The sequence below is a fragment of the Aegilops tauschii genome, chromosome 7 (genome assembly GCF_002575655.3).
Source record: "Aegilops tauschii subsp. strangulata cultivar AL8/78 chromosome 7, Aet v6.0, whole genome shotgun sequence".
Taxonomy (NCBI): Eukaryota; Viridiplantae; Streptophyta; class Magnoliopsida; order Poales; family Poaceae; genus Aegilops; species Aegilops tauschii.
In genome coordinates this window covers 8,743,455-8,755,817 of record NC_053041.3, presented here as the reverse complement: position 1 = coordinate 8,755,817, position 12,363 = coordinate 8,743,455, and the positions used below count along the sequence as shown (strand labels likewise).

General features: G+C 43.9%; 1 protein-coding gene and 1 pseudogene across 2 annotated transcripts; both read left to right on the top strand.

The window, feature by feature from the left end:
* The first annotated feature begins 991 nt into the window (after window positions 1-991).
* Window positions 992-2,889, top strand: LOC109785504 (putative F-box protein At2g16220; annotated as a pseudogene).
* Window positions 2,890-5,900: 3,011 nt separating this feature from the next.
* Window positions 5,901-8,922, top strand: LOC109785505 (F-box protein At1g53790-like). 2 transcript variants are annotated; one of them, XM_040395363.3, is made up of 3 exons: window positions 5,901-7,103; window positions 7,193-7,765; window positions 7,881-8,008. In XM_040395363.3, the coding sequence occupies exons 2-3, from the start codon at window positions 7,239-7,241 to the stop codon at window positions 7,909-7,911; spliced, it is 558 nt and encodes a 185-aa protein (XP_040251297.2). In that variant the 5' UTR covers window positions 5,901-7,103; window positions 7,193-7,238; the 3' UTR covers window positions 7,912-8,008. The 2 variants fall into 2 exon arrangements, with proteins under 2 accessions (XP_040251297.2, XP_020199690.2); XM_020344101.4 differs by having other exon boundaries at window positions 6,716-7,103; window positions 7,193-8,922.
* The last annotated feature ends 3,441 nt before the right edge of the window (window positions 8,923-12,363 follow it).

The window sequence follows — 12,363 nt, the reverse complement described above, 5'->3', positions numbered from 1 at the left end:
GCAATAAACAGAACCAGGGTACGCCTCTCAGTCCGCAATATTAGCTTTACAGAATTGGAATCTGGAAACAACACAAACATCGTTCCATGATACCATAGATCATCATTTATGGGAAATAAACAGATAGCTCCAGTGTTCATCATCCAAAATTATGCCAGCGACGTGGGCCTCCAACCAGTATCTAGCCCAGCCCAAAGCCACAAGAGAGTACAAATACCAGTGGAAGCATCTACGCAGAAGGCGGCTTGGACGGATGGGCTTCGTCCTAGGCTTGGCGCGTGCGAGTTCCTCTCTCCCTGTAGCTCGTCTTCCTCCTCTGTCTCCTTCCCTCCTCTGGTTCCTCCTCTTGCAATCCAAGCTTGTACTCGGATTCATGGTGATTGAGTGGAATTGGTAGATACTTCTTCACAACTTATTACGATCAAACAAATGCAGCAGTCATCATTCCATGATATAACAAGCAAATCTAGTGTTCACAATTATTCGACATTGTTACAAACCATAGGAAGCAAATAAATCATCTGCTGAGAGGAGAAATTTACGTAGGAGGGGAGGTGTGGAGGTCCAATGAAAACGAGGGCAGATCCTCCTTTAATACAGTAGGAGAGTTGAGAGTTTTTGGTGAGGACCAAAACATTACAGGAAAAAGAGGGAAAAAAATTATATAAGACCAGGTCCCATAGTTAGCAGGTGAGACCCATCCTGATGGATGACACGTGGCATTCACGAATCACAAAGCATCTACCCCACCGCCCCCTCCCCCCACCCCACCCTGATGGACGACACGTGGCATTCACAAATCACAAAGCATCTACCCCCACCGCCCCCCACCTGAAATCTCCCCCTGATTTCAGGTGGGGTCGGTGGGGTAGATGCTTTGTGATTTGTGAATGCCACGTGTCATCCATCAGGATGGGTCTCACCTGCTAACCTGTGAGACCTGGTCTCATAAAATTCTTTTCCGAAAAAGAGATATGTGGGGAGTCCCCTTCTTTTTTTGTTTGCCAACTCAACTAAACCGTTCGCCAGTCTTGGTTCGTTCGTTCCCGTCAGAAGCGAATCCTCCCTCGCTGGCCGCCGTCGCCGCCCTAATCCAAATCCGAGGTACGTATTATCTTCCTCGAGACCTCGACTCACCACCGATTATGCACTCTGTTCCACTTTTACTTGATGATTTCCTCTCTCTATTTGCAGATCCTCTCCCGCTTCCGATCCATGGAGGGGGCGGAGACAGGGGAGAACTTCGTGAGGAACATCACGTCTAGGCTGGAAACCCATCTGAGGGCCACAACGGAGGCAGCCGGCCAGTTCACCGACGACCTCATCTTGGAAGTTCTCTCCCGCCTGCCCGCCAGATCCGTCCATCGGTTCAAGTGCGTCTCCGTGTCCTGTCGAGATCTTATCGCCGACCCCTCCAACCGCAAGATGCTCCCCCAGACCCTCGCCGGCTTCCTCTACTTCACCACCGACGACAGCGGGGATCGCCACCACTTCGCCAGCGTCTCCGGCGGCGCAGCCCCGTTCGACCCTTCCCTCCCTTGCCTGCAACCTAACAAGTACAAGTACATGGCCCAGGTGGACGCCTGCAATGGCCTCCTTCTCTACCGCGGCAGCAACAAGAAGATGGATTATTGTAATTGGAATTGGGCAGAGGATGATTTCCGTTTTGTTGTGTGCAATCCCGTCACTGGGAGGTGGGTGGAGCTGCCCCCTTCACCGCAGACGCCGGAAAACAGATTTAGCTGTACCGCAGGTCTGGCTTTTGATCCGGTGGTCTCCATCCCATTTCTACGTTCTTCAATTCGAGCAGATCTTTGAGGGATCTTACATCGCATCAGTGAACATCTACTCGTCGAGGACAGGAGCCTGGACTCGCAGGGATAGTGGGATGGTTGAGAAAGTGATACTCTGCTCCTTTATTAAGTATGTCTTTGTTTGCGATATTATGTACACGGTTGGCAGCCTGAACGACAAGCATGAGTATGTGCTGCTGGGGGTGGACATGGAGGGCAAAGTGTGGAAGACTATCCGGGTGCCCAACGGTCCAGGAATTGGTGCAATTGGATTGTTGCAGGGGTGCTTACACTATTCTGTAGATTCCGTGGTTTCTATCGATGATAACAACGAAAGCCTAGTCTCTGAGATAACACTCTGGTGCCTCAAGGATCGTGACAGCAAAGAATTAGTCCTGAAGCATACCATCAACACCAATAAGCTTGTGAGCATGACTGGGAAGAATTACAGTGTGGTTGAGATTCATCCGCATTGCGACACCATTTTCCTGGTTTCATGTGGAGGTGATACCTTGGTAGCGTATGATATGCGACATCAGAAAGTTGGATGCATCCTTAATCTTGAGAAAGATAGTATACAAAAATTTCTACCCTATGTTCCTCTGTTCCAAAAATCCTTAGCAGAGGTTGATGAGCAGTAATTTTACCTTCGAACCACACCTGCATTTCCTCCAAGAATTGGCTCTTTTGTCGGCTGAACTACTTGTTTGTCTACCTCTGAATCTGCTTGAATCATGCCGCTCAATTTGCTGGTGATTACACTCCTGCTTGCTTGATTTCCAGTTCAGAGCAAGTGCTTGGTACACCTGCAGATCAAGTATAATGTCATTTACAGGTTTATAGAAAGTATAATGTCATTTCCAAAGAACATTGTTACCCCTGTTCTTGTTTACCTAGCACTAGTTGTTGTTCTTGACATGTATTAGTTCCATGTGGCTAAATTACGCTGTAATCGGTCTTCCTTTCCATAACAGTCAGTTATTATGATTATCCTAAATCCTAGTGCAGATTGTGAACCTGCTAGTTAACTAAAATGTTCAGACTGGTTACTGGTGTGATGTTTCGTTGACCTTATTCACTCAGTATTTTGGTAAAATACTGCATTTGAGCAAGTTTTTTTTGTATGCTTGCTGTAGCTAGTATATTCAATAGATCTTTGGATCTGTTATTCACAGAGAAATTGCATCAATATCAATTAATAAAAAAAATTGAATACATACTCTTGTACAAATAGCAGGGTGAAGACCAAATTATTTACTGACAGTGATAACAACAATTTTATAGATGCAACTTCACGGGCATGCACGATATTTGTCTGTCAACAGTCAACACAGCTGAATGACCACCAAAAAAAGGCCTCTTGTTGTGGTTGATTCGTGTCATTTTAGAGACTATGGAATGAGAATAGACAATATGAACTGAAACAGACGAGATGAGTTACTCAAGAATGTCATTTTGTTCCAAGAGAAGCTCCGAGCTGCTCCAGGACTGATTATATTTTTCTTTTTGAACTTGGCATGGATTGACTAAGAAGTTTTACATATCCATAAAGAGCTGACCTTTTGCTTGTCAGTGTTAACATTTGCCACATTGAGCAGAGGATTGAATCCCAGGTAGCATCACACATAATCTTGGCCTAGTGGTTTTCTCTTTGGTTTTTCCTACCTGTATATTTTTTTCTAGTTTCTTGGATCCATAGTGGACTTATCTATCTCCCTCTTTCCAGTGAATTAATTAACTGAGAACACAAGAGAAGACGAGCACTGTTACCTGACTAGGTGTGATAACCGAGAGCACAAGAGAAGAGACAACTGAGTGCACGGAGGTTGCTTTTGGGACTCTGCTCATCATAGATGTGTAACTTATTGCAGGCAGCAGCAAGGCATGGGAACAGACGGACACCTCTTTTCAGGTGCTTCTTCTAGACAGTCCAGCCAAAATTTGCCTAGTCTGTTTATGTTCATTTTTTACCTAGTGTCTTCTAGACAGTCTAGCTGCATAGGTGATGTGTATATGGAGGTAATCTAATGAATGTTATTCTTAATTAGTAGTATGAAGTTTGCTTATTCCTCAGTTACAGTGCGCCATTTACCCGTGACTCCCGAGAACAATTTTACGAGTGGTAAAATCGTCCCAATTAATAAATTTGCTTAAATGCATGGTTTCTGCTACTACTCTTTTGTTTTGATGCATATGTTCAACCTTCAGCAGTTTGCACTTTTTTTTAAGCCTGAAAGTGAATCTCCATTCTCTGTTTTTAAGAACTTCTAAATTGAATCTCATCAAGTGAAAGCTTGTCCAATCTATTTTTTCCTGTATATAAATACTACTTATTCCTCAAAAAAATTAGAAAGAACTTCTGAAACATTGGAAAAAGTTTTGCCTCATTCTGAAATTGCTGTTCTTGAGGACTGGGCTCAAGACTGTAACTAATTGGAAGGTCGTAGTAACTGCAAGCAGCTCTCACTTGTGCAAGCTCTGTAGCTATGTGGCCCATCTTGGATGAAGCAACTTTTTATTACCATGTCTCTGAACATTGCAACGTAGCTCCTTGGATCCAAAGTGGAATCCTCCAGACAAGACCTTCCCTGCATGAAATGGCAGTAAAGATTCACAACAGTAATAGCTACAGAATGGAAGCTGGGAGCACTACTCATCATGTATGTCAATTTTGTAGCAGGCAGCGACAAAAAAGGCAGGCAAGCAGATGAACACCTCTTGTCAGGGCCTGGAAAGAGCATCGCACATTCCAGGTACCACCCGACCGCCTTAAGAAATATTATATTACGAGTTTACGACAGAAGAAGATTGTTTGTTCTCTGAAAAAATAAATCTTTTTGGACTCTGCAGCAGACTTCCAGATACTTCGCACGGTTAACCTTAAGAGATGTCTTCAGGAGGAGTAAGGAATCTGCCTGACATGTTTATGCCGTCTAAATAAAGCTGAGCATTTTTACTTAGTTGTCTCTAGAGAGTGTAGCCAAATTTGCCTACCCTGTATTGTATTGTGCAGTGCACACCTAATCATCTCAGAAATTCACTAGGAGAGCATTTTTGCGGATGCAGGGCGGCATATTTGGCGGAACGAATGTAGCATGTAAATGGTGAACCAGTGCCAAGCTCATGCTACTAAAACATGCAAAGTGCAACTTTTAAGTGGTTCATATTTAGCGGTGACAATCTTCAACGAGACCCACCCAGTAGAGGTAACTACGGGGAGACAAGGTTAAAAGAAGAAACCCACCCAGTACTGATCTGGTTCCCCGTCTTCAGCTGCCGTACTGGTTTGGTTCATGGCAAAGAGACTCACCCAGTAGAGGTAACTATGGGGTATCTCGATAGCTATATGGAATATTTTGCAGCAGCTCAAAGATATACTGTCGAGGATGTGTTATTAAAGGAGAAAATGCCTGCTCTGGAGGTTCGGATGCCAACTGTGGTGGCTGCGCCTCCGCCGGCCCCTCCATGGCCTTCGCCACCGATGTGTAACTGGCCCTATCAGTGGATGGTTCATTCATGTCTTCTGATGGCACAGCGGTAGCTGGCATGATTCTGAGAAAGCCTGACGGTACGGTTATTTTTTTTGGTCTACAAAGTTTTATTTAACCGTAATGAGGCAGTGGAAGCCGAGCTCCCCAAGAGAATAGAATAAGATGACCAACAGATGGTTATTTTTCGGCCTACAGATAATACAATAGATCAATCGCCAAACTATAGCCGCACAGAGTGTAATAGGGCGGTGTGGCTTAACCATATCCCCTTGTGTTGAGGATTTGGTGCCTTTTGATTCTATCTCTTTGGCTTTTGAAAAACTCCCATTTACCCCACACACAAAAAACTGGTAGTTGAATAACCATCAGCCACAGAAGAATAAGAGATATGGGGATCAAATGAGTTCGATGTTCATCGTTCCACAATAAATCATCCCATAATGTTAAAATGCAGCAACATCCTATATGTTTTCTTTCGAATGATTTATTGTCCTAAATAAATAGCATCAGCGTCCTTGGCTTTATCAAGTGGCTTCCACTGATGTTAAAAGGCAAGCATTTTAAACAAGCAATCAGATGAATGATTTTCCTCCACTGTCTAGCAGATCATCAAGCTGGCATTACTGAACTATATGATAAACTTCAAAGGACATCGCTAATCCTATTCACAAGTTCAGATATCTTGTCATTCCATCAGCATAACTGAACGACATCACAAGTCTGTCCTTTCTTTTTTTTTCCGATAAAGATCATATGTCTGTCTGCCGGCCGGCCTACTCTGTGCTGCAATGAAGCACCAATCCCAGTTTGGAGAACAACATTCTTGCTGCTGCTCTGAAAATGAACAAAAAAACACTAATCTGCTGTAAATGAAGCACCACTCCCAGTCTGGAGAACAACATTCTTGTTGCTGCTCTGAAAATGAACACAATATTCTGCTGCTGTGAAACCACATATCACACGCCCCTGTCGCAGTGGATTGCTAAGCTGGTTGTGGATTCCCTGATCTGAACCGAAGCAAATCCACCACACACGCATGATCTATGCAGCACCCCCCTTGGACCTAATCGTCTCTAACCTAAACTCTCCCGACAAGCCCTTCCGCCCTACAATCACCGCGCCGTCGGCCTCCCCCCGCCCCAAGAGCGCCGCTTGTCGAGCCCCCGCATGCATACCCCTAATTTTGTACCGAAACTTAGCATTTCAGCTCGATTTTGGGGCAGGTGTGAAAATACATGAGCGTAGTGCTTCAGTCGATGCTCTCAATCGCGGCCATGCGCACCTCCACTTCCCGTTGTCGCCATGGCTTTGCCGTTCTGGATGCTCACCGCTGCATTGCCTTTCGCATCAGCTGGATCTGACGCCTCTACTTTGATGTAGGTGAGGCCGTGAGGGTGAGGCACCCCCAAGGTTGCGATGTGGTCAAGCCAATGACACGGTCCCAACAGACACGTGAGAGACGCCAGCGCCGCACGATCAAACTTGATCGGACAACTCACTGGGAGGTTTGCGCTAGCTAGAAATCAGTCGGTCTAAGTGAAAGTTTTCCTTTCTTTATTTCCCTAAAAAGGAAGAATCATGTTCGAAAAAAGGTAAATTCTGAAAATTGTGACTCCTTTACAAACATACCTTTTTTATGTTTGTGTATGTACAACTATGCAATCCAAGCATCACCATTTCCTCTTCCTCTAGTCTAGTCTAGAAAAAAGGGGGTCCAGCGGCCGTGCTGTTGTTCCCCACTGTCCTTCGAGAAGGGAAGCGCCACCGGTCACATCCCCGTTAGCCGCCGGCGCCCGTCGCCGCCGTAAACCAGACGAAGGTACTTTTCCCACTCACCACAGCAGGAGCATCACCACCGAGTTGATTTTCCTTAGCCAGATCCATGATTTCCTCTCTCTCCATTTGCAGATCTGACCTGGCCGTGTCCCCTGCCTAGCCCTTCCTCTTCCGCTCCATGGAGGAGGTGGAGAAGGGGGAGATCTTCAAGATGAACACCAAGCCGAGCTCCATGAAGGAGGTGGAGGAGGGTGAGATCTTCGAGAGGAACACCAAGTTGAGGCTGGATAACCATCCGGAGGCGACGGCAGAGGCGGCCAGCCTATTCACCGACGACATCATCCTAGAGATCCTCTCCCACCTCCCGGCCAGATCTGTCCACCGCTTCAAGTGCATCTCCGTGTCCTGGCGCAACCTCATCGCCGACCCCGCCAACCACAAGAAGCTCCCCCAAACCCTCGCTGGCTTCCTCTACTTCACCACCGACGACAGCGGGCATCACCACCACTTCGCCAGCGTCTCCGGCAGGGCACCCCCGTTCGACCCTTCCCTCCCTTACCTGCAACCTAACAAGTACAAGGACATGACCCAGGTAGACGCCTGCAATGGCCTCCTTCTCTACCGCGGCAGCAACAACAAGTTGGTCGCTTGGAATTGGGCAAAGGACGATTTCCGTTTTGTTGTGTGCAATCCGGTCACAGGGAGGTGGGTAGAACTTCCCCCTTCACCGCAGTCGGCGGAAAACAGATTTAGCTGTATTGCAGGTCTGGCTTTTGATCCCGCAGTCTCATCCCATTTTCACGTTCTTCACTTCGAGCAGACCTTTCAGGGATCTTACATCACAGCAGTGAACATCTACTCATCGCGGACAAGAGCATGGACTCGCAGAGATAGTGGGATGGTTGAGAAAGTGGTGCTGTTCTATCTCACTAGATGTGTATTTGTCGGCGGTATAATGTACCTGATGGGCATCCATAAAGGCATTAACGAAGAGAATGTGCTGGTGGGTGTGGACATGGAAGTGAAAGTGTGGAAGATTATCCGTGTGCCGTACAGTTCAGGAGTTGGCACGCTTGGATCATCGCAGGGGTGCTTACACTTTGCTATAGCTTCTTCCATTGATAATATTGAACTCTGGTGCCTCAAGGATTGTGACAGTAAAGAATTGGTCCTGAAGAATACCGCCAGCATCGGTAAGCTTACGAGCATGACTAGGAAGTGGTATAGTGTGGCTGAGATTCATCCAGATTGTGACACCATTTTCCTGGTTTCATGGGAAGGTGATGCCTTGGCAGCGTACGATATGCAACATCAGAAAGTTGGTTGTATCCTTAATGTTGAGATAAACATAGGACAACGGCAGCGGTTTCTATCCTATGTTCCTCTGTTTTTAGAGTCATTAGCAGATGCAGATGGGCAGTAGTGTGACCTCTGAACCACCCTTGTGCTTCCTCCAAAAATTGGATCTTTTGTCGGCTGAAGTACTTGTTTGTGTACCGCTGAATTTGCTTGAATCATGCCGCCCAATTTGCTGGTGCTTGCACTCCTGTTTGGTTGATTTCCAGTTCAGAACAATGCCTGGTAAACCTATAGATTAAGCATAATGTCATTTCCGAAGAAAATTGTTACCCATGTTCTTGTTTACCAAGCACTGGTTGTTGTTCTGGACATGTATTAGTTCCATGGGGCTATGTTATTACTGTAATCAGCCTTCTTGTCCATAATAATCAGTTATTATGATTATCCTAAAGCTTCAATCATACTGGTTACCTGTGCCATGTCTAGTTGACCTTATTCATTCTGTATTTTGGTAAAACACTGCCTTTGAGCAAGTTCCTTCTATATATGTTTTCTGTAGCTAATGAATTCAGTAGAGCCTTGGTTCTGTTAATCCCAGAGAAATTGCATCAATGCCAGTAAAAAAAATTAACATTGGAAGCTTTCATGAAAAGTTTTCCTACTGGGTGTATGCCCGTTTCGTCCGTTTTTGTTGTTTCAGATGATAAACCAAAGGTACGTAGCATATAAGCTTGTGTTTCACATATCCAAATAGGATTTTGGGAGGTCCCAGGACATGCCATTTACTATTTTAGGAATGTAGTGACCCTAACATATAGGTTTGTCCGTTGGTTTGGACGCTTAGCATTGTGCGCTCTTAGAAGCCATATATATTGAAGCCCTGGTATTGCGGTGTCGATGTGCCTTGTGGCTGTATGCATCGAACTATACGTGGAAGGAAGAGAAAACGCTGTGTACATCGCCAGACTCCAAAATTCTGTCAAAAATGAAAATCATAATGTCAGTATAATGCTGATACTGCACAACCATGCATGGAAACCTACAAGGTTGTGAAAATTATCTTTAGGAAATATTAAGAAAATCATCATGTTGCCAGTGCTTCATGGTTCGGTAAAGAGGCAAAAAAGCTGCCTGAAGCAAATCGTTCATTCCATAGAGAGGAGGAAAATTGTCAATGCGTGGTTGCAGCTTCAGAACTGCATACTCTTGTATAATCTCCATTTCTGCTCTAATTTTGGGGGTGCGGTACACGAGTAGCAGCGTAGCAGAAGCAGATCGGACTATTTCAGAGGTTTCAATCCCAGTTTCTATTTCCGAAGCTGCCCAAGGTATCTGCGTACTAGTAACAAACAACAGCATTTGGTAGCTTCTTTTCTTCGTGTCCTCTGTCTATTCTGCCAAAAACTGCATGTAATTAAGTATACTAATTAATGGTTAACAGTGGCCAAGCATGAACATAACATGTATTCCATGTTGGCAGTATCGAGAAAATTTTAGCTGTTGGGTTAGATCGATTCAATTTGTTGTTATACATTAATCATGAGTCCTGAATGTGTAATGCTACTGTTAATTGTATGTTGAATGGTTTTTCTTTTAGCTAGGACTTGTTTAGTTGAACAATTCATGGTGTATATCTTATTCGATATCACTGATTGGAGGGGATACTAGGTTGTGAAATGGCATTAGCCTGCCAAAAACAACTATAAATAGCATGTTACATCGCTTGATCTGTCTAGGGAATTCTGGGAAAAGAAATATGGTGGTCTTGTCATAGTATTATAATCACTTGACCCTGAAATGAATTATTACAATAGTACATACAGTAATATCCATCATGCCATATCTCTGTGCTAGTCATATATTACATAGGGGTCCTAGACCATTATTTTGGCATGTGGAGCGTGTTGGGTATATAACTAATGGTCCCTGATCCCATGGTTACTTCTGTTGCTCTAGTCACATTTGATGATGCTTATAGATGAAAAAAAAATTCAGTGATGTGTGGTTTTTCAGATGATTTTTTAGGCCTACAAGATGCTCAATTAAAATTTGGAAGTGGTTACAAAATAATCTACTCCATGCTGCAATCGAAGGTCCTTTGGTCTACTGTGGAGCAAACCAGGACTTTGGAGGTGCTGCCTAAGCTCAGTCTTCATTTATAAAACTTGCGAAACAAACAAGATTCTACTAGGTACAAGAAGACAATAAGTTTGTTTGTAGTTGAATTTCTGTTCTACTACGTGTGGATGTTAGTTTTAATCTGCTTTGCTTAGTTGGTAGGGGTTGTTTATTACTGCTTGACAGGTACTGTATGTGTATTGGTGGTGGCACCAGTAGCTACTATATCTTCTTTTCATCGGGCACCACTAATTTTAATGAAAAGCAGGGCCTGCACCTTTTGTCTATAACATATATAGTATGAAATTTCATTCATTTTCGGTGAAACTTAAAGTTTCACTCTCCGCAATTTACAACAACTTCATTAACAAGTTCTATATTAAGAATTGTATCTGCAATTTCACAGTAAGAGAATGAATGCAACCTTATTTCTGCTTGTTTCAGCCACCGAAGTACTGTCCATGCATGCGCGTAAGTTAGTGAAAATGCAACTTTATTTATCAATTGGTTATTTCCCAACCTGTCTTATGATGATGGGAGTTTTCAGCACTGGGTACGTCTTTTTTTATGATGGGTGTGGTTATATTATCTCTTGATCACTTACAGTTCCTAGTTTTTGTTTCGAGTGGCATGATGAGTATATGACGACAAGCAAGACAGGGACTCTGCAGCGTTCCTGATTTCCAATCAGAGACGCGAATGATGCGTCCGTCTAGGGGAATTTTTTATGCTATACTCACTCCCCTTTCAGGCTTTTTTTCCTTGTGTTTTCCGTCTCCATTCTACTGTTATTTTGATTTAGGCGCTTGTAACTGTGTTCAATATGATAGAAACATTTAGCAATAAGAATTGCTTAATCCGAGGCACTTGACACTTTGCTATTCAGGTATGGTGGTGCACTGAGATGCCAAGCCTGATGATTATCCTCAAGAATGGAGACCTGAATCCACGTCTCCGTTGAATCCCGCTCAGCCGCTGTGCTTGATGCCTTTCTTGGTTTCTTGGCTGGGTTTCTCTCGGGAGTGAACTACAAAACGCCAACATACGCACATATTAAATGGGCTCCGGGAATGGATGTATAGAAACAAAAGTTATGTAGACATGGCAGATTGGATGAGTGACCTCACTAGATTCAAGGTATTCGCTTAAGGAATAAGGAGTATTTGGTATTTGCTTGAAGTTGCTCACTATCCATGATATACCACTAGAGGTTTTTCTCAAATCATCATGGGTAGATTTGTTGGAATCTGATTGGTCGTTTTTCGTGAATTAAAGTACTTTCCATCTTTCGACATGAGCAAGAGTAGCATATGCCGAGAAGCTAAGACAAGAATATCTGTTGCTCATTAAATCAAATCAGAAACATTGTGTGCTCAGCCAGCCTGATGATTACCTTTGCACTAAGAATGGAGATCTGAAGACACTCCTTTGCTCCGCTGAGGCCCGCTTGACTGTTGTGGTCCATTACCTCCCTCCGTTTCCAAATGACTGAGCAATTTTCTCTCATCTTCCACCAAACTGGCTAGGCGGGCTCCGGCGTCGGTATATCTGAAGATACTCCCTCCGTTTCTTTTTAGTCCGCATATAAGGTTTGGTCAAAGTCAATATTTGTAGAGTTTGACTAACTTTATATTAAAAAATATAAATATTTATAATATGAAATCAATATTATCAGATGCACCATGAAACGTATTTTCATACTATATAGTTTTAGTATTGTAGATGTTCATATTTTTTTATATAAATGTGGTCAAACTTTGTGTAGTTTGACTTTGACCAAATCTTATATGCAGAGTAAAAAGAAACGGAGGGAGTACAAAATGTATGAAGGCTTTGGTGAATGCACACTATGCTCTGTTCTGTAGTACTATTCACTAGTTACCAGT